At 39.0% G+C, this 22,603-nt stretch overlaps 1 protein-coding gene across 18 annotated transcripts in view; it reads left to right on the forward strand.

Annotated features, from left to right (window-relative positions):
- Positions 1-15,687, forward strand: part of LOC137294944 (neurofibromin-like) — an 85,060-nt gene extending 69,373 nt beyond the window's left edge. For 13 of the 18 annotated variants that reach the window (XM_067826202.1, XM_067826169.1, XM_067826233.1 and 10 more), the window contains 9 exons: positions 76-216; positions 948-1,074; positions 1,683-1,814; positions 2,570-2,868; positions 5,488-5,730; positions 6,249-6,349; positions 6,889-7,028; positions 7,434-7,480; positions 7,717-15,687. In XM_067826202.1, the coding sequence (XP_067682303.1) occupies positions 76-216; positions 948-1,074; positions 1,683-1,814; positions 2,570-2,868; positions 5,488-5,730; positions 6,249-6,349; positions 6,889-7,028; positions 7,434-7,480; positions 7,717-8,046 (1,560 nt within the window). In that variant the 3' untranslated portion in view covers positions 8,047-15,687. The remainder of the gene's footprint in view (positions 1-75; positions 217-947; positions 1,075-1,682; positions 1,815-2,569; positions 2,869-5,487; positions 5,731-6,248; positions 6,350-6,888; positions 7,029-7,433; positions 7,481-7,716) is intronic. The other 5 variants (XM_067826210.1, XM_067826249.1, XM_067826225.1 and 2 more) reach the window with 1 other exon arrangement.
- The last annotated feature ends 6,916 nt before the right edge of the window (positions 15,688-22,603 follow it).

The following is a 22,603-nucleotide window of genomic DNA, read 5'->3' on the forward strand; positions in this document are numbered from 1 at the left end:
ATATTTCAGAGGGCAATAATGCCATTCCCTGATGTTAGAATGGCAGGAGATTATTATACTTGTGTCACATTTCAGGAGTCCCCAATCCACAAGTTCCTGTTCTGGGTGGCTATCTCCGTACTGCAACTAGATGAGGTGTCACTGTATGCAGCAGGACTTGCTTTGCTGGAGCAGAATCTGCACACTCTAGACAACATGGGGCTGTTTGAGAAGAAGGTACGTTTTGGGAGGAAATTAGAAAAGCTTGGTTTTATGTTTCTGTTAAAGCAGGTGTATACACTTGTTCACTGTCCAGGCAAACTGTGATACACCTATGTTCTGTTCATGAGAACATGGGGGCAGTGGGGTAGCCTTGTAGTTAAAGCATTTGCTCGTCACACTGAAGACCCAGGTTTGACTTCCCACATGGGTACAATGTTTGAAGCCAGTTTTTGGTGTCCCCCTTCATGGTGATGGTGGTATATTTCTAAAAGTGACATAAAACCCAGCTCCCTCCCTCCCTCACTCGCTCACTCACTGCATTTGTGCCATGTGATACAATTGTTTTCTGTAATACGCATGTGTCCTGTCATACACCTGTGTCCTATGATACACCTGTATCCTGTGATTCACCTGTGACTTGATACACCTGTGTCCTGTCATACATTTTTGCCATGTGATGCAATTATTTGCTGTAATACGCATGTGTCTTGTTATACACCTGAGTCCTGTCATACACCTGTGTCTTTTGATACACCTGTGTCCTGTGATACTCCTGTATCCTGTAATTCACCTGTGACTTGATACACCTGTGTCCTGTCATACACTTGTGCCATGTGATACAATTGTTTTCTGTAATACGCATGTGTCTTGTTATACACCTGAGTCCTGTCTTACACCTGTGTCTTTTGATACACCTGTGTCCTGTGATACACCTGCGTATGATCATCCTGCCTGTCATGTTGCAGTCTCTGGAGAAGATCATGATGGAGACCCGTGAGCCCCTGGAGTGGCACTTCAAGCAGCTGGATCACTACATGGGACTCAGCTTCCAGTTCAACTTCAACTTTGCTCTGGTTGGACATTTACTTAAAGGTGAGAACTTCATCAGCCTTTGTGGAACATCTTCTAACTGATAACTCTAATCTTGCAGTGTTGACACTAGAGGTGTGACGATACAGAAAATTCACGATACGATACGTATTGCGATATCCTGAAACGGTATGATTCGATTCGATGCACGTCATGATGTGCTATTGTTTGTTATTTTCTTTAAAACTGTATATTTGATGTAAAGTATCAGTGTAAATTTTGACATAACCATCAATTTCTAGTGAAAACAAACAATTTTAAGGTCAATGATACATATCGTGATAGGGAACATTATCGTCTGAAAAAGTATCATTATTATCAATACTATGATATATCGTCACAACTCTAGTTGACACATGAAGATGCGAGTTAGAATTGTTTTTTAGGAACCCATGTTTGTCGTAAGAGGCGGCTTATGGGATCAGGTGGTCAGGCCCACTGATTTGGTTTACACATGTCATTGTATCCCAGCTGCCTACTTCGATGTTCATGGATTGTTTTGTCCAAAATCTATTATTTACAGATCGCCACGATTTCAAATATTGATGAAAACAATTTTCTGTGTTTAGATTCGACTGATTGGTCTTTTAATTGCATATATTCTGTGACAGGATTCCGACATCCATCCCCTACAACTGTGTCCCGGACAATCCGTGTTTTGCATCAGCTGCTCAGCATTACCGTAAAACCCAGTGTGAGGGACAAGTTTGAGGTGACCACGCAGACTGTGGCTTATCTTGCAGGTGAGTAGAATTGTGAATGTGTAGACTGGAAAAATACAGCAGTATGGTCTGCAGCCATTATAGTTTGTTCGTTGTATCATGGCTGTAATGGACACTTTTCCTTATAAGGTATCAATTCTTTGTGTTTCCACACAGACGTCTGTTTCAACATCATCTTTTGAACTTATAAGACTTGTGAAGAATTGATCTTCAGTAACCATCAGAGGCAACTAACAGGATGGGGGTGGTCAGGTTTTCTGACTTGGTTGACACATCATTGTATCCCAGTTGTGTACCTCATGCTATTAATCGCTGGATTTTCTGGTCCAGACTCAATTAGTTACAGACTGATGCTAAAAAACTGGAATACCTGTGAAAAATTCATCTTCAGTTAACCCATGCTTGTTGTATGTGGCGACTAACAGGATGGGGTGATCAGACTCCCTGACCTGGTTGATGCGTCATTGTATCCCGATAGTGTTTATTGATGCTTGTGCTGTTAATCACTGTGTTATCTGGTTCAGGCTTGATTATTTACCAACTGCAGCCAAATAGCTGGATTATTGCTTAGTGTGGCTTAAAACCTAAACTCACTCACTCACTCACTTTAAACTAATGATGCACAGTTTGTCTTCATATTCCATGAAATGTTCTAGTCATTGAACTCCATAGCAAAGGACAATGAACTGTAGTTTCTTGTTTCTTCTCTCCCTATGTGTAATATCCTTTCTTGATTGGGTTCAGAAAAATATAAAACCTTTGATATCTTGCTTCAGCCTTAGTATCAGTGTCAGAAGAGGTCCGGAGTCGATGCCATCTAAAACATCGAACAGCAAACTACATGATATCAGAGTCCCCATCAACAGAGAGTCTCAATACTGAGTTGTCATCATCCCAGGGGGTGTCGCCCTCTGCTCCCCCACCCACCACCACTGTAGTCACACCCCCTCAGAATGCCCCGCCTACAACTGCCTCTACCCCACTCCCACGGCGACAGAAGAGCTGTGATCTCCTGGACCAGAACGCCATGACGGTGGCACGGATGGGGAAGAATGTCCAGCTCACACAGAGCCAGGTAGGTGGCTCTGTGTTGTAGAGGCTTGCTTCCTGCTTGCTAGTCTCAACTAGTCATGTAGAAGTTGTAGGTAGAAAGCATTATCTACCAGTAGACTGGAAGGACAGAATGGTTAGAACTTGAATACATACTGTAGTGGCCTAGCATGGCAAGTTCGTTAGAGAAGCTAATTGATGCTAGACCATATTCTTAGCTAGACTGAATCCTGGGCTGACTGATGCAAGATGATATAAGAAAGCATGACCTGGAATCTAAAGCTAGATAGTGTGACTGGTTAATGCTAGATGCTGGAATGAATCAAAGGCTGACTGATGCAAGACCATAAACAAAACATCATCTTGAATCTAATTGCTAAATGTTGTGATTGATAAATGCTAGACGCTTGAACCTGAATGCTAGATAGTGTGTCTGATAAATGCTAGACCATGTAGTTATGCCAGACAGATAGTCTGGCTCTATGCTAGATAAAGTAGAGCATGACTAAATGAGAAGGCTAAACAGGTAAGCTTATTGGTGCTAGGCTAGACACACAGCATGACCCAAATTTAAGGCTAGACAGTTTTGCTGACTGGTACTAGACCATGTTAGTTTGCATGACCTGCAGCAACAGACTAGATAGTATGATGCTGGACCATTAAAACAATCTTAGAAAAAGAAGTCATTGTATTTGAAAATTGTGATTCAAAGATATTAATGTCGACCTGAAACCTTTTGTCTGTCAAAAAAAGCATTGATATCACAAGGTTGATTACTGATATGAAACCATCACTCCTGCTTAAAGATATCACAAATAAATATTTGAAATTTAATATAGTTTGTGACATAGGAGAGGGCTAAATTTTCAAATGTTTCAAATCAGACAAATCAGATATGACAATCTTGAAATAGTGCATGCAGCCTCATATGTACCTATTTAAGTGTCAGATCACAGCTTAATATCATCAAATAGTAATCATCATAAGTTCTAGCCTTTATCTATACTCAATACAAGAAGTTAGGTATCATGGAACACTTGTATTTTCTGTGATCAGCTGAAGAAACGTGGTCTTCCATGTAAATACACAGAATTATTCTTGATCCCTAACTTTGTTTGTTTTGTATAGATCTGTTGATCGTTGAAAATTGTTCTGGTCAGATTGTAACCTGTGTTGTTATATGTTTTTGACAACTCAGCCATAAGTTGAGCTGTATCACAGATGATTGAATTACATTTTTGTCATGACCTCCTTCAAGTAGGGAACAGATCTGTGAGGGCTGTCGCTAGAATAAGTGTTCAGGAAAATATACTTGTCAAAAGGTGTGATTAACAGAATTGAGTGGTCAGGCTCACTGACTTGCTTAATGCATGTCATTGTGTAGATTGATGATCATGATTTCACTTGATCGATCCTTACTTAATTATTTGCATACCACAGCTATTTCGTTTGCATATTTCTGAGTGGACTTTTGAGACACATTCAAAAAAAAAAGTAACAAGTAAAAGTATAGCATTGTCAGGCCCCCCTAAGTAATTGAAGGAATTACAGCAAATTTGAAGGAATTGCATCTCAAATATAAACAAACGCAGCCCACTTGCGAAACAATTGCAGCGATATCGGTAGTTTAGCGGTAATAACAGAAACACATCGGCCCTATCGGAAGCAATGTCGGTAATACTGGAAACACGATCGGCCATCTTCGGAGATTTTTCGGTCGCGAGCGGAAACTCACGCAGCAAAACATGGCGTCGTTGGAAGAAGCGCCCGTCTCGGTGAGATTTGTTTTTAGTTTCTACTATTACATTTTTATACTTATCCATCTTTGACCACCCGCGTTGAATGCGTTTAGGTATGAGGTGTTGTCGGGGCAATAGCTTATGTTTTTAGGAAAAGATTGTCACTGCAGAAGAGTGTCACAAGTCATGCCCCTGTAGTTTGTTTACATCTGAACATTGAAGTCATGCCGATGATTACGAACGTGCGCCAGATATAACATCATTTTTTGTAAAATGTGTTTAAATTTGTCAATTGCACTTCGTAGCAAGAAAAATTATGGCTCATAAACTTCTTCATGGCGCACTTTCATGATGTTCGTAATCATCGGCACGACTTCGATGTTCAGATGTAAACAATCTCCAGGGGCATGACTTGTGACACTCTTCTGCAGTGACAATCTTTTCCTAAAAACATAAGCTATTGCCCCGACAACACCTCATACCTAAACGCATTCAACGCGGGTGGTCAAAGATGGATAAGTATGAAAATGTAATAGTAGGAACTAAAAACAAATCTCACCGAGACGGGTGCTTCTTCCAACGACGCCATGTTTTGCTGCGTGAGTTTCCGCTCGCGACCGAAAAATCTCCGAAGATGGCCGATCGTGTTTCCAGTATTACCGACATTGCTTCCGATAGGGCCGATGTGTTTCTGTTATTACCGCTAAACTACCGATATCGCTGCAATTGTTTCGCGAGTGGGCTGCGTTTGTTTACATTTGAGATGCAATTCCTTCAAATTTGCTGTATTTCCTTCAATTACTTAGGGGGGCCTGATTGTGAAAAATTTAAGACGATGTTACTGCAGCTGAAAAATCTCATTTTCCACTACCAGTGCAATAAAAGACATTTTCATCTCCACATAGTTCAAACACCTGTTGCAGGGCAAGAGTGTCAGCCTTGACCTTGACCAAAATTCACGGCCACCGTTGACGAAGTTACGCAGCAGCTCCATGCCAACACCTGGCAGCAACAAACTGGAGTCCTCCAAATCAGCCATTCAGCAGCCCCGCAGTGGGCGGAGCTCTGTGTCCAATGAAAACAATGTTCTCCTGGATCCCGACATTCTCATGGATTACCCAACTCAGGCTTTGGTCCTCACAGTCTTGGTAGGTCTGTCAGGGGTGGCTGAGTGGGTAAAGACCTGCTTTCTGTTCTCCTCTTGGGTTGGCTGTGTGAAACTCATAAGGCCTTTGAATACATTGTGTTTATTACATCACAGTCATAAATCCTATGTTTTGGCTGTCTTTGCTCTCTATATTATCTTCTCATAGCTTCCCAAATAGTCTTGAGATGGGCTCAAAGGTTCGAGTCCCCACATGGGTTCAGTGTGTGAAGCCTGTTCTGATGTCCCCTGTTATGATATTCCCGGAATATTTCTAAAAGCGGCATAAAACCATGTTCACACACTAATATTCTTGAGGGAAGTAGTATTCTTGAACCACATAGGATTATTTTGGAAGTGGAAGTGTCACTTTTGTCCCGTGTGTAGCAAGTAGATAATGATTTCTCAAAACTGATTGTCACAAAATGTCGGGTGTATTTGTATGCTTTCATATCTTATTCTCACCATCAAGAGATGTGTCGTATGAAAAGTGCTTACTGCATGTTGTCATTTACTTTTCAGGCTACACTTGTTCGGAACACCACCGATGAGAACGAGACTAGAATATTGTACGAGTACCTAGCTGAAGCCTCCGTTGTATTCCCTAAAGTCTTTCCTGTAATGTAAGTTGAAGCTACTGTTCAAAACAGTTTTCTTTGAAATACTATTGAACATCCATGAAAATATGTCTGGCCTATTCCAGTTTATTGCCTTTTTAAAATCATGCATACTTTCATCTTTGTTGGCAAAGTTTGCAAAAGCAACAATTACGAATTACTTTTTTTTGTTGTAACATCCTTGTTTTTATACTTTGAATGTTGCTAACTGGGGTCCAAAACATACTTAAAAAGTCTGCCAAAGTCATTCTTCTTCTTGGAGGCGATTAACAAAATAGAAAGGTCAGGCTAACTTTGTTTGATGCATGTTATCATGGTGCTCATGATGTCATTCATTTGATTGGTTGATCTACAGAGGACCATCATACAGCTGATACATTGCTGAGTGTGGCTTGTAACATCAAAGATAAACAAGAAACAAAACCATTAATCTTCTTTAATTCTTTACAGTAAGTCTGCCAAACACCCTTATTTGTAGTGTTCAATAAATCTCAGCTCTAACAGTTAAAATTGTAAATATAATCACTGTCTTATCTTTGCAACAGTCACAGTCTGCTTGACGCAAAGATAAACAATGTTCTGTCGCTGTGCCATGACCAGGCGATCCTCAACGCTGTCCAGAGCATCATCCAGAACATGATTGCATGTGAGGATGCATCCCAACAGCAGCTGTCCTACCTTCAGAGTAAGTGTCACGGGATTGAAGGCACCTGAATATGACATGTGGCTAGTAATTGTAACTTGAGGCAGCCTAATTAAGTAAGGTGCTGCTCACACTGCATTGGTGGTACCATCCTGTGTGATATTATTTTTATCTCCACCTTCTATACCAAGTGGGGTGGTTGGGTAGCCTTGTTAAATCACTCGCTCATCACACTGCAGGCCTGGGTTCGATGCAGCACATGGGAGCAATGTGTGAAGCCCATTTACGTATCCCCTGCAGTGATATTGCTCAGATTTTGCTAAAAGAGGCGTAAAACACAAGTCACTCACACTGTACCAAATGTATCAGAACGTCTATCCCGTAAGCATCCATTATCTGTTGCTTTCTTTGTCCCTTTTGACTCATCATATTCATGCGTTTTTGCAGGCATTGGATTTGGAGGTCTATGGAGGTTTGCTGGTACTTTCACAAAGGTGAGTTGTTCTTGGGGAGAACAGAGCTCAAGATGGGTGGCTTGTTTATAATATTCACTAAAGTTCACTGCATATGATTGTATCATTGGCATTTTACTCTTGTTTTGTCATTGCTGCACCCCTGCTCATTGGTGTCACAAAGGTAGAAAATGTCATATCCTGCTTGATGTTTTGTGGTAAATTCCTGCTTTTCTGTGAAAGATGTCCAGTTGATGATATCCATTCGTCTGTTTCAGTCATCGGGCAGCAGTGACACAGCGGAATTATTTGTGAATTGTTTAGAAAAGGCAATGATGGTTGAATCCTGTCTCCCTGGTGATGACCTTGACATTCTCAATCCTTACCCGAGCTCTCTGGGAATCTCCTCAAATCTGAATCTGTCGAGTTCTATGTCAAGTCTCAGTGTTGGGAGCATGCACTCCCCGACGGACAAGGACATTGTGGACAAAAATGGCACCAACGGCGGAAGGATACGCCATGCCTCTGCAAACAATCTGCCAACCAAAAATAGAGCAGGGAGTTTTAAACAAAAAGAAAAGAAAAAATTAATGGAACCAATTGAATGAGACTTTGATGAACACTGAGGTTGACTGTGATTGGCTGTTGGCCACAGATGTACAGTGTAGTTGTCGACTGGATATGTGAGTTGTTCATTGGTTGATGGAAGTCATGTGACATTGATCATGAATTGTGATTAGCTTCTGACAGTGAGGTGGGACTTAATTCAGAGGCTGTGATTGGCCAAAAGCTAGTCATGTGACTTGTGAACGCTGTGTAAGGTATCTAACTGCCATTGTGTGTGAACCGTCGGAAGTAGCACGTTGCCTGTCGTGGAAATCCGATTCCAGGGACCAGAAGGATGAGGCGAGAGATCCATAGCGATATTTTAGCTGAATGAGTTTCGAGAATATTTATGTGGGGAGTGTATGGAGAGAGTTTTATGTACAGTTTATCAATTTTATTTTTGATTGCAGATCTGTCGCCATTGCCCATGTAGAAAAGGAGACCACAGTAACATATTCATAATATGGACAAACATATGTACATTCATTGTCAGTCAGTCATTGAATATTACACTGTCTTACGTGCTGCTTAAAATCAGTCAGTAAAAAGTCAGTAATCTGTTAAACATTTCTTGGGTTATTCCTGTAAGTTTTACCGAAAGGATATTTCAGTTGAGTTTTAATCAATTTAAGATGAACTTTTATCTAACCATTTATAGTTTCAACATGGTGTTAGTACATATCTCAGTTCTCTGTTCATCAAAATGGAAAAGAATAGTGATTGTTTAATCTCCTCTCATAAATGCTTGTACAGTGATATATTTTAAGAGATCAACTATATTTTGAAATGAAAGATATCTGTGATATTTAAAGACAATGCTAAATCTTCCAGTTTCAAAATTCTATAGATTATAGAGCTTTGAGGGGGTTTGAAATCCTGAAATCTGCAGTGGTTCTTCCTAAAACAGCTTTTTATATGCCAGTGAGACCAGACACTGCATCACTGGAGACGTAATGTAAGCAAGAAGTCATGTTTCTCTACTTCAAACCTATAATTTTTGCATTAGTCAGAAATAGCAGACTAGTTGCATATGTGTCAATTTCTATGATCCACAAGTTTAAAGACTTTTTACAAAGACATTGACTCTTTATATACACAAATATTATAATGTTTAATTTTAGTTTTTGATAAATATTAATATTTACTCATTTTCTTTTTAAAAAAATAAACACTTGTTAAAAAATGTTCAATGTAGCTTTCAGGAATTCAGTGTCTGGTGATAACAAAATACTGAGCCATATCAGTTTGCTTAACTGATAAAACATTATGAATGATGCAAACAAAATTATAGCATTAAAATAGAAACAATGAGTTTTAAAAAATTTAAATTTATAAAATTATTGTGTTGGAATTAAGATATAAAATACCTATGGATTGGGTAGCATTTTTAAAAGTGAAATGGCTAGCAAAGCATCATTAAATCCAGTGCATTAAATGAAAAATAATATCAAGTTTCTTTTTGATTTTAACGAACAAATTTCTTTTAACTGTTGTTAACAGGCTGACTGGGAAGAATGCATCTTGTAGCCTTCCTTTTTAGAGTAAGCCTGTTTCTGGTGTCAACCACTGTGATATTTGCTGGAATATTTCTAAAAGCAGCTAAACTAACCTCACTCACTCACTCTTTTCACAGTGATGATATTTTGATGTGTCATCCATTTGATAACAGCAAGCAGTGTCTAAGTTTGATACTATGGGAGTCAGATAAAGCAGTTGTGTTCACTTCTCACCGCTGCTGAAACAGTTAGGTTGTTTAAATCTGTTGGGAGTGAATGCCACAAAAGCATTTGCTCACAAGTAAATGGCAATATTATGACAGAGCATCAAGTGACCATAATCAAAATACTTATTCAGATAGGTAGATGTGTATTATTTTTGTTAACGTTTCTGTAAAGAATTCAGAATGACTGTTCTGAAGTATAAGGAGTTATCCGTGGAGGCACTAGCAAGCACCACCATGGCTGCTATAAACCTTGGTCATCGTTTTAATATTACTGTCACCATTTTAATATTACTGTCACCATTGAAACTGTTACTGCCATTTGTATGTCTGTGGAACTCTTGTTGTTATTTGTTATAGTATTTACCATGATGCTTTTGTTTGCTGCGTTGTGAAGTTCGTGTTATACCAGATGAGAGTCCATTTCATGCAGTGTTTTATCTGGGTTTTTGTTGAAGCAGTGATATCAGTGGTTGTATTGTCCATTTGGTAACTTTGTTGAACATGGAAAATCAGAGGATGTACTAGTGTTATCAATGTTAAGACACTGTGAGTGTGATATCAGTGTTTTGACATGGTGATATCACTGTTACAACATAGTGATATCACAGTTATGATATTGTGATATCAGTTTATGACATTGCAATATCAGTGCTAGGACATTGTGATATCACTGTTATAATATGATGGTGTCAGTGTTAGGACTTGATATCAGTGTTAGACATTGTGATGGCGCTGTTACGACATGGTGACATCACTGTTACAACATTGTGATATCAGTGCTTACTGTTTGATGTCTTATATCATTGTTAAGACATGATATGATGAAGACATGGTATCAATCAAAACATTGATATATCAGTGTTAGGATATATCAATGTTTAGACATGGTGATATCCATGAAGATATTGTAATATCGATGTGACATCATTGTTAAGAGATGATGATATCGCTATGTAGACTTGGTGATATCACTATAAATACATGATGATATCAGTCTAAAATGATGAAACCAGTGGCATTACTGTTGATTGTGATGCATCATGTTTATATCATTGTTATACCATGTGTTTATGACTGTTTTACCATGGTAATATCAGTGTTATTTCATGTTTCACTGTGTAGTGTTGTTTCAATATCAGTGTAAAGCCATGGTGAGATCATTCTTATACCATTTCGGTATCCATATGTATCTTGTTTTGAATTTCAAATTGGATGGTAAGTCAGGACAAAGGATAGATACAAATATCATTTTAAGTACATACTTTTTCAAAGACAGGAAGGAGAGATTATAACAAAATATGGCAGAAGAGTGCATCGTATTTGTGATCCTTTTATTTATCATTTATTTTCAATACTAACTTGTCAATGTCCAAATGAAATGGAGTGATAGGAAGGAGAGTCATACATGTGTGGTACCATACATTACAGACAATATCTTGAAGAAGAAAAAGGATCATTCAAGCTATTTGTTTCATCAGATGGGATATAGGGACATTTGTTCAATGCTTTCTCCAAAAGATGGGCACTGATAAGCAAGGAATATCATGCAATAGAAAATTTGTTTTGGATATAATGTAGGGCTATGAGAACAAAGGTGATGGCAAAGAAAAACATTCATGTTTTACAACTTTTCCTTTTAGTGCAGATAGCGTTCTGTCATGAGCCTTCCATCTGTCTTTTAGCACAGTCAAATACTCAACTACATAAATAGCATATCAGCAGGTGAATAAGAGGCATAGATACAGCCACATGTATGTTTTAGTTTTTAAGACTAGCGGACATCCAGGTGGGCCAGTTGCTTTATCTGCTTTAACTGCCTGTGTTCACTAATGAGCAGTGGTTTTATTTGACCAGTGATGTCTTCTCCGGGAATAGATAACACTTACATATCTTCCCATTCCACCAAGGCCACAAGCCCAAGGCCAAGGTGGATGTGTAATTCCTGATGTGTATGGATCTTCAGCAGCTTTCAAACAGAGGACTATGCTTGTCGTAACGGGTTTGGGTGGTCATGCTCGCTGTCTTGGTTGACACGTCATCACTTCCCAATTGCGCAGATCGATGCTCATGTTGTTGATCACTGGATTGTCTAGTCCAGACTCGATTATTTACAGACCGCCGCCATATAGCTGGAATATTGCTGAGTGCGGCGTAAAACTAAACTCACTCACTCACTCACTCACTCATTCCAACAGGGGATGGAGCACAGTATCAAGATGTATGATGAAGTCTTTAGATGTGCTCCAACCCAGAGATGTTGACAGGTAGCTCGTATTTGAGAGAAACCATTTAATGGAATATTGGTAGGCAGTATGAAAGATGATTTTTCTGAGTACAGATACTGAACTTCATTGATAATTAGATCTTATTTGTTTGTACTCTAAATATTGAAAATGCAGAGTTTATGAAAGGGTATGTCCAGGTAGTACCTGCCTGTCACACTATCTTGCCTAAAAGGTCTATATCTAAACAGGGTTTGTTTTTTGTTTAAAGTTTTAAGATCTCTCTGATATTAGACAGTTACATATGCTCATTACTTAAGTTTTTTGTCTGGTTACTTAACATGAAATACTTATGACATGATTATGAATAGTAACTGTATGGGTGGGGACATGGTTCCAAGGCCTCAGCATATCACCTTTTGCAAATGAAGATTTCAGAATTATATTTTATCCTGTTTTTAGTCTCTGTCTTTGTTGATGTGTACTTCTACCAGCACTCAAGGACACAATCATTCGATAACCTAGTGGCTAGTTGTTCAAGGTGGTGAGGCTGACGGAGCATGGAGATTTTTGTTGGTTAAATATCTGTCATTGGTGCAAAACACATCAGTATAGCGTTTGATCAAATTTTCATTGGAAACAATGTTTTATCGAGTATTCCACGTTTTGTGTTTTCTGTTTAAATATACTAGGGTTATTTTTCCATATGTTATCCCAGGTCCTTGGTAGTATTCAGTGATTAATATCTGGGCCTTCAAGACTGTCTCAGGCTTCTATTTTCAAGATTTCTCTGTTGTCTCACGGTTGTGTTCACGGATAACACAATACTATTTTCAAGGAAACGTCTTACACAAAATGGCTTCTGTTGCAACTATTCATTTACGGTATTGTGTCTTCTTGATGATTTGAAACATTTGGCGCATTCTATTGAAAGTCTCAAGGGTGCACTAATCCATTTTGAGTTATAGAAATGGTTTTATCCAAATGTAAATGGACCTTTCGGTGTCCTTCATGTGGCTCCATTGCACAATATTGTATTCTTCTGCTCGGTAAGATGGCTTGCCTGTATAGAGGCTAGTTCCTGTTAATGGCTTATATGTGCAAGGTCTAGTGTATTCAGGTGGGCCTCCTGTGCAAGGTATTGTTTCTTCACGTGGCTTACCCATTTCTGGTGTTCGCTGCCGTGATGTTGCTAGAATATTGCCTAAAGCGACATAAACCCAAACTCAGTCACAGTCAGTCAGGTGGCTTACCTGTGAAAAGTACTACTTGTTCAGGTGGTTAATCTGAACAAAGTCTTGTTTGTTCTGGTCTCAAATCAATACAAGATCCTGTTCTTTGAAGTGGGTCTGCTGGATACTGATAAAATAGGTGGCTTATTTATAGAAGGTCCTGCTGTTTTAAGTGGCTTATCTCTAGGAGGATGTTTTTTAGTTCACTTATACGGTCACGGTCCAATGGTCTTTCTTTTGTGTTGTTGACAATTCTTCATGATGTGTCTGAGAGAAGTATGTTTGTCCTGCAATGGTTTTCTTGTGTTCCTTGAAGAAGCCGTCACATTGAACATATTATTATACATGATACATATTTTGTCAGACATTTTCAGAATCAAATAACATCATGTCCTATTATCTGTGTGTTACCATGGTGATTTGCTGTTGTTCATTGTCAGGAGATATGCCTGCGTTTTCACTTAACCTTTTTCAAATGCTCTCATTTGATCCTCGTGATTCACAAACATAATCGCCAAGACAACCAGGCTGTAGATATGGTTCCAACCATCAGTCAACCAGAATGGGTTGTATGCATGAGACTATAGATCTATTGACTAGACACATGGTCTAGTGCTAAAGCTAATTTACCCAATGCTTCGTAGAGCCAACTAAGAATTTACGTCTATTGGGTTATAAAACTAAAAACAAGTGAACCTAATGGGGTGAAGTGTGGGCACGATTCTTTACTTTGTTAGCGCCACAAAGACATGTTGAACATGTTTTCCTAATTAGATATGCTGCAATATTTTTTTCTTAGATTTTCTCACCATGAAACAGCAGACCTCTGTTTGAATCTAGTTTCAACACAAAAATGCTATACAAGCCATCCAGCAAGGAACTGTAGGACTGAAGTGAAAGTGACCCATACTTTCCCTGGATGAATATTCAGCGATAGATTACTTGGTTAGCCATTCAGATACTGTTGTTTTCTTTTCTGGATGAGAACTCCTTGAATGGCGTATTCCATGGAATTTCATTTTCATGGCTGAGGAAGTGAATGTGTAGCTGATGGATGCTGGATGTGGCTTGATGATGACATACTCAATTTACCACGCGCTGGATTCTTTACAGGCAACACCACATTGTATATAACCAATATTCATTTCCTCTGCAGTGTACTGCTAGCTTTTAGGTATTATTGTGGGCAGTAGTAATGTGTTCGCATGGTGAAGTCACAAGATTGTGAGCCTTTGTCTGTTACTTTTTGCAGGTAAGCAAAGAGTATTAGCTGGTTGGTATTGGCGAAAAACAGATACTCATGTAGATCAAAAGGACAAGTAGACAGTCACATTCTAAATGTGAAAGGGATTTGGGTTTAAAGGGCCCACCCAAAACCTATCATGTTTCTGGTGCCTGTCATTTCAACCCCTGCCTTGCCCTGTCATATTTCCAGATGCTGAACCAAGGACAGGAAACTCTGATTTGCCAATGTTGAATGTATGAACTGCCGCGACTCCTGTCGTGTCTTCGCAATTTCTCTGAAGGGCTATAAAACCATGTAGAGACTGGACCTCACTTACATGAATCATAAAGTACAAACTTTATGGATGAATCACCTGTTGCGACGTTTTCATGGAGATTCGTGTGTCGTTGTCAGGCAGGTATGAATAAAGAAGTTGTTCATCCATAAAGTTTATCCTTGTCTGACCCACAAACTTCTAAAAATGCCACTCAAAGAATTATCGAGAAAAGGACATTGCATACTTGTGATGAAGCTCCACAAATGCTTGGATTTTTTGTCCGTCACTTTAGGCCAAAGCAACAGACCCGAAGCTTGATACCAGTGAGGCCTGTATTTATTGAATATCCTGCTTCTGTTCGTGTGGGGGATACCCAAATGATCTATTGATGGAATGGGGAGTTTTCAGTGTAGTAGGAAAGTCATTTTGCCTCACGCTCAACAAGAATAACTGATGTGTAGAAATGTGTGATCATCTGCATTGTAATAGAGGAGGAACTCTTAGCGCAGATAAATAAACATATCATGTCTGAGCAAAGGTAAAAGTCTCTTCCTTGAATATTTTATAGTTCCGGTTTATAACAGTGCAATGTCGCAGTCAGGTATCAGTTCATGGAAGGTACTGTAAACATCGCATTTATAGTTGGATCCATGACGTTAATGCATCACACTGTGTATTTGTAAATTTGCGGGAAACAGTTCAACTGACGTATATGTAGAAAGGGAAATGCATCAGCCCCAACCAGACGTAGAACAGTCAACTTTACGGGCCATCTGGTTTGCTGTTGGTTTTTGTCATGTGACAGTCTTCTGCAGCCTGATTGGTTGGTTACATTGTTGGTCATCGCATGTCTGATTGGTGCATAATGATATGTTGTTTTTGTCAATGATGTCCTGTCATCATTATTTCATTGTGGTCAATACTGATCAATAGGGACATTGTCGAAGTAAACCACTCAAGTCACTGGTAGCGTTTGTTATTTTTTCTTCATGTCCCCACCCGTGAAGGTCCTGGGTAGAAAAGGCCTTCTGCAATCCATGCTTGCCATAAAAACCGACTATGCTTGACGGAAGGGGCGACTAACGGAATCGGGTGGTCAGACTCGCCAACTTGGTTGACAGATGTCATCTGTTCCCAATTGCGCAGATCGATGCTCATGTTATTGATCACTGGATTGTCTGGTTCAGGGACCATTGGGATGAACCTTCCGAAAGCAGTCGGTTCTTCGACTCCGGATCCTGAAGTTGCAGTCTCCTTTCGCAACATCTACCTCCCACTTTATGAATTCCATATATAGTTACGTGGTGGTCACGCCCTAATAGTAAACCGATTAATAGTTAGAATATACGTGTAGTCGCTACAATCAGGACGTAGTTGGTCCACTGTTTTCACAAACAGGTATTGCCTTGAAAGCAGTGACCGTACACCCCATCACGCGAATACATTGGGAAATATATGGAACATATTGCATACTGTGAGTGGAGATTAGTTCACACATATTTGTGAAATTTGAAACGTTTATGTATTTATGAAGTTCCAATAACTAAGGGGCCAAAATAACAATACCAAGACGAAATCACCGATATTGCATTGTGGAAAAGGGAAGTGAGCCTTGAAAAAAGACAACAGCAGCGCTTTATCAACAAACTAGTTTCTGTAAACACGTCTAACCTTTGTCATTATTTAATCATTTCACATTTAAGTACTTTCAATAGAAACACGTGAAAATCCGGCGATTAACGGAATCGGGTGTTCAGGCTGTCTGACACGTCATCGTATCCCTGTTTAATAGGTAGATGGATGCTCACGTTGATCACAGGATTGTCTGGCCCAGGCTCGATTAATCACATTCCGCTGCCATATAGCCGCTACAAACAAAACGACTTTAGATTGGAATTAAAAATTTTGATTTCCCAAGACATTTGAAGCTTTTTCATCTTACGTTATTGACACCACAAACTCAAACAAATACAACTTTTAATGAACGCCGTGCTTGAACTGTAGAACCTCTTCGTTCTTTGTTATGTTGAATGCCTCCATTACAGTGTTTATTTGTGTGATGTAATGTCATAGAGTAAAATACATACATTATCTTCAATAAAAAGGGCGGCGGGGTAGCCAAGCGGTTAAAGCGTTCGCTTGTCACGCCGAAGTCCCTGGTTCGATTCCTCTCATGGGTACAGGGTGTGAAACTCATTTCTGGCATCTCCAGTGTAAAAATCTAACTCTTTCTATAATTAATCCCGATTTTGATAACATGATTGGTACATCTAGTGTTCGATAATATGAATTGCAGTGAGACAATATTTCCTCCCCACAACCGTCTATTCCTTTTTGTTTTGTTTATGCATTCACATATGAATATGAATAGTGATGGAGCGCAGAGCCAAGTCTGGAATAGTTTAAACAATTATTCTCAAAGATCTCAACACATGTATATATCACAATAATGAAATGCATATCGTGATTGGTGCCATACAAATCCTATTAATCTTGATAGACTAACAGCCTTTTCACAGATTTATGATACATTCTTATTATAAGTCATTGCCCAACACCTGTGCTTGTCGCAATAACGAGAAACATGTCGTGGTCGGTGCCATTCAAATCCCATTAATCTTCATAGACTAGCAACCTTATCACAAGTACAAAATGTACGTTCATTATAATTCTTGGTCGAAGGATTACATCCTTGAAATCTTTTGTGCCCGTGAAGATCTGGATTTGAACTGGCCTTCAGCAATCCATGCTTGTCGTAAGAGGTGACTGAGGGGATCGGGTGGTCAGACTCGTTGACTTGGCATACACGTGCCATCGCATTTTGCTTAGACCGAGTTGGTCCAAACTCGACAAATCACAGACCGCCGCCATATAGCTGGAATATCGTTGTGTTAGGCGCTAAACAGGAAGCAAGCAAGGAGTCAAATATTGTATTGCGTTTACATGTTTCAAAGTGGCTTAAATAAATAAAATAACGTTCAAGATACCATTAAGTAACTTTGCCGATGTTACTGAATTGATTTAGATAGCACACGTGTTACCATATATAACTAGATTAAATACAATTAAACTGTTCGTTGGTTTCCAGTTGATGATGTGTATCTTTTAGCTCTTCAAATACATGTGACCCGTGAAGGTCCCGGGGTAGAATATGAATTCAGCAACCCATGCTTGCCATAAAAGGCGACTATGCTTGTCGTAAGAGGCGACTAACGGGATCGGGTGGTCAGGCTCGCTGACTTGGTTGACGCGTGTCATCGGTTCCCAATTGCGCAGATCGATGCTCATGTTGTTGATCACTGGATTGTCTGGTCCAGACTCGATTATTTACAGACCGCCGCCATATAGCTGTAATATTGCTGAGTGCGGCGTAAAACTAAACTCACTCACTTCAAATACATGTTCTTTTCAGATGTGAAGCAGATATGTGAGCGTCTGTCGAATATTGTTTCTCTGCTCAGAGGACATCTTGGAGTTCAATGCAAAACATCCAAATGTACTTAGTATGACGTTCTATATATTCACACACCGTGGTGATCAATATACACGTTACTCTGTAGAAATACACATTCACATGTGTTCATATATACAAGGTGGTGGACAAAAACGCGATTTTGATTTGAGATATACATTCACTTGTGTTCATTTATACAAGGTGGTGGACAAAAACGCGATTTTGATTTGAGATATACATTCACATGTGTTCATTTATACAAGGTGGTGGACAAAAACGCGATTTTGATTTGAGATATACATTCACTTGTGTTCATTTATACAAGGTGGTGGACAAAAACGCGATTTTGATTTGAGATATACATTCACTTGTGTTCATTTATACAAGGTGGTGGACAAAAACGCGATTTTGATTTGAGATATACATTCACTTGTGTTCATTTATACAAGGTGGTGGACAAAAACGCGATTTTGATTTGAGATATACATTCACTTGTGTTCATTTATACAAGGTGATGGACAAAAACGCGATTTTGATTTGAGATATACATTCACTTGTGTTCATTTATACAAGGTGGTGGACAAAAACGCGATTTTGATTTGAGATATACATTCACTTGTGTTCATTTATGCAAGGTGATGGTTACATACGCGTTACTATGTGGAATTACACATTCACATGTTGATATATATACATCGTGATGAACAAAAACGCTATTTTGATTTGAAATATACATTCACTTGGGTTTCTTTATACAACGAGATGATCAAATACGCGCTATAGCTACATTGTGGAAATACACATCCACATGTATTCACATATACAAGGTGGTGGACAAATACACGATTTTGATTTGAGATATATATACATTCCCTATGTTCATTTATACAACGAAATGATCAAATAAGCGCACCTCTGTGGAAATATGCCTTCACGTACATTCATATAAACTAGTTGGTGTTCAAATACGTGATTCTCTGCGGAAATACCCACTCACGTGCTTTCATTTATACAAGGTGGTATTCAATGATCACAACGTAACATTTCATGACGAATCTTTATGCATACATAATGAAACCAAAATAAAGAATGTTCAGTCACTGTTGAACCGTTTTATAGAGCTGCTTCCTCAAAATATGTTACAAATCCTTTTCCATATCCCACAGAAATTAAAGGCAAAAGCAGAATGGATGGCAGGATTCCAGTCATGTTAAGTGCATGTGTTTATCAATAACGCAAAATAATGATAATACCATTTTATTGTCCCGAACGTAAGTATTGAAAGAACCCAAATCTGTCTGTATCTTCGAAGAGTCCCATATCATGCTAATGTTCCCGAAATGTCTCAGGACACTGAGAATGGTTTAAAGGTGCTATTATATTTAGTCACTATTGAGAACCATTCTCACCCTGTACTGGTTGATAAAATCTTGTTCTTGATTCTGTCGTGATATCTCGTCAAGGACTGCGTTTTTTGTTGAAATTATCTGATGTCCCACTTACACTGTTAGGTGTTACAAGGAACTGTTACAATAATCTATCATGGTTATTATGAAAAATGAATTTACCTCCACGAGAGTCCGAGCAATATTGTAAAATGGCTGAATAAAATAGATCGAAAAAGCAAACTCTCTTAGGGCGGATACACTGAAATGTCTCTCAACATGTCCGCTGCAAATGGTCCTCTAATCTCATTATCTTTAACCCTGTAGCCAGGTGTTGAATACACGTCTGTTCTTGTTCTTGTCAATTAACTTGTCTCTCCATGATGCTATACTTTCAGGAAAGAAATTAAAATGAAAGATGCACACACAAAAATGATCTGGTAAGTACATGACCATCACGCTTAGAGAGACGCAATGTTTGCTGTTTTGAAGATAAACGTATGGGCATATTTTTTGTCTTCATATATATGACTGACTATATGACTCTTTGTGGATTGTACAGATAGATAGAGCTGCCAGTTCATACCATGTCGAGGGAACGAATGACGATATGTTTTCATTGTAGACACATCAAAGGGTCAAATAATGCTTACTATGTTTATATAAACAATATGGCGTTATTTCTGTAAAGCAGTCCTCAACCTATACAGGGGTTCATCAAGTGTTGTGGATCTTGGTACGTTTGGTTATTTTCAATTAGAGTGAATGAGTGTGGTTTTACGCCGCTTTTAGCAATATTCCAGCAATAACAACGGCGAGGGGACTTCATACAAGGGCTTCACACAAGGCCTCAGGGGCTTATCAGTTCAGTAAAGTATTGGGTGAAGGGTATAAATTCAACCAAATTATTGTTGTTGTGGAAAACGTGTGCACATATTTATGTAAGTTTTAATTTTAGGGTGGTTCCATCCGTTTTGTTTGTAATATACCTAGTACGTTTCAGAAATTTAAACAGATCTTTACATCAAAGATTGGAGCAAAAACAGATTATTATAAATTAATACTTTGTGTTTCTTGCATTGCAGAAAAGCACCAAGTTCTCTAGTTTACCATTTTAAACAACGCTCCATTTGTGGTATTCATGCAGTGCAGTCTGTTTTCAAAGAATCATTCAGCAATATTAGAGATATGCGTTGGAGGTCTGTACGTAAGCGAGATCAGACAATCCAGTGATCAAAATTATGAACATCGATCTATCCAGTTGAAATACGATACCATCGTAGCGCTACGACAGGTTTGTGAAATGGGGCCCAGACCACCCGATCCCCTTAATCGCCTCTTACGACAAGCATTGGTTACTGAAGACCAATTCCAACCCGGATTTTCACGGGCCCATGCTCTGTTGTCTGACTCTGACTCGACCCGTGAAGATCCGGGTTAGAAATGATCTTCAGTAACCCATGTTTGTCGTAAGAGGCGACTAACGGGGTCGGGTGTTCAGGCTCGCTGACTTGATTGACACATGTCATCTATCCCATTTGCGTAGATCAGTGCTCACGCTGTACACCACTGGATTGTCTGGTCCAGACTCGTTTGTTTACAGACCGCCACTGAAATATTGCTGAGTGCGGCCTAATACCAGATTCAGTACTAGTCATGCTGACTCTTTTGCTGGAGATAAATAACCCCTTTGTCCGCAGAGCATCATGTATGTAGTGATGTGTACTGTTATTATTTAATGTTTCATTTGGCTTTAGGATGTTAACAATACCAAGTCGTCAATAGGTGCTTGCCACCCGTGTGGCGTCTGTGAAGCTTTCCGATAGCGGCCTGCTACGGCTGTTTACTGCTTACGTGTGACTAATAACAACCAGTTAACAAAGTACTGAAAATAATGTTTCACAATTCATGATTAACCATGCGTATAATTGACTCCCGTCAAAGTGTTGTCATAGATCATTAATGATGAAAGAAATGAATAATGATATATATGGGAACGAATGTAATCTATCTCGAAACTGAAATATATATTACGTTGTAATGTTTGACTGTCATGGCTGTACTACAATGAGGATCATTTAAATTCCCTGGATTGGGATAAATGTACATACTATAACCACTACTATACTGTGAGGAGTAGCTGTTCTGGAGTTTTGCAGCATGTACGTTTAATCTGTAGCCTTGGCTGCCTTCAGAGACTGATTAAATGTCTTACCATGGCATATCTATACATCAAAACCTTGATGGTTGTACATGTATGTTTAAAGTCTTTGAAGACGCAAAGTCTTCTTTAGATATAATTTCTTCTGTGGATATATATTCTAATGAAGATATAAAGTATTCTGCAGACATAAAGTCCTCTGTAGATTATAAATTCCTCTAAAGATACAAATGTTTCTGCAGAGACATAGTCCTCTGAAGATATCAAGCCTTCTGTAGATAAATAGTCTTCTGTGTAAATAAATTCTTCTATAGATGCTTAGTCAGGGCCCACTTGCACAAGGCGATCTTAGCGCTACGACTATCTTAAGCTTATGTTGGAGAATGGGAGTTACAATCATTGTAGCGCTAAGATCGCTTTGTGCAAGTGGGCCCTGAAGATATAAAGTTGTCTGTAGATATGTAGTTTTCTGTAGATATAAACTCTTCTACAGATATAACGTGTTGATAATGTATATTTTGGTTAACATACTTATGTCGTGTATGTAGCCTGAAGCCAATGGTAGTATGCCATTTTATTACAGAAAAGTGCAATGTTGACCACATACATGTATTTATCTTAAGTCGTAGGGTATTATTCCACGATCTTAAATGTGGAATAGACACGTAGCCAGAAATTATACATTTGCTTTACTACTCTTGATTACGTATCTTCTCACTTACGGAATCAAGTAGAGGTTTTTATTCGTTTTGTGGTGGAGGACTTTTCAACATTTGATGTGGATTGCTGTCTCGCTAGCCTTGGGTCTGATGTAACTGACACGTGTCTTTACAAACAGACATCCTTTTACTATCCTCATGGAACTGACACGTCTTTACTA

This window comes from Haliotis asinina, chromosome 1, assembly GCF_037392515.1.
Source record: "Haliotis asinina isolate JCU_RB_2024 chromosome 1, JCU_Hal_asi_v2, whole genome shotgun sequence".
NCBI lineage: Eukaryota > Metazoa > Mollusca > Gastropoda > Lepetellida > Haliotidae > Haliotis > Haliotis asinina.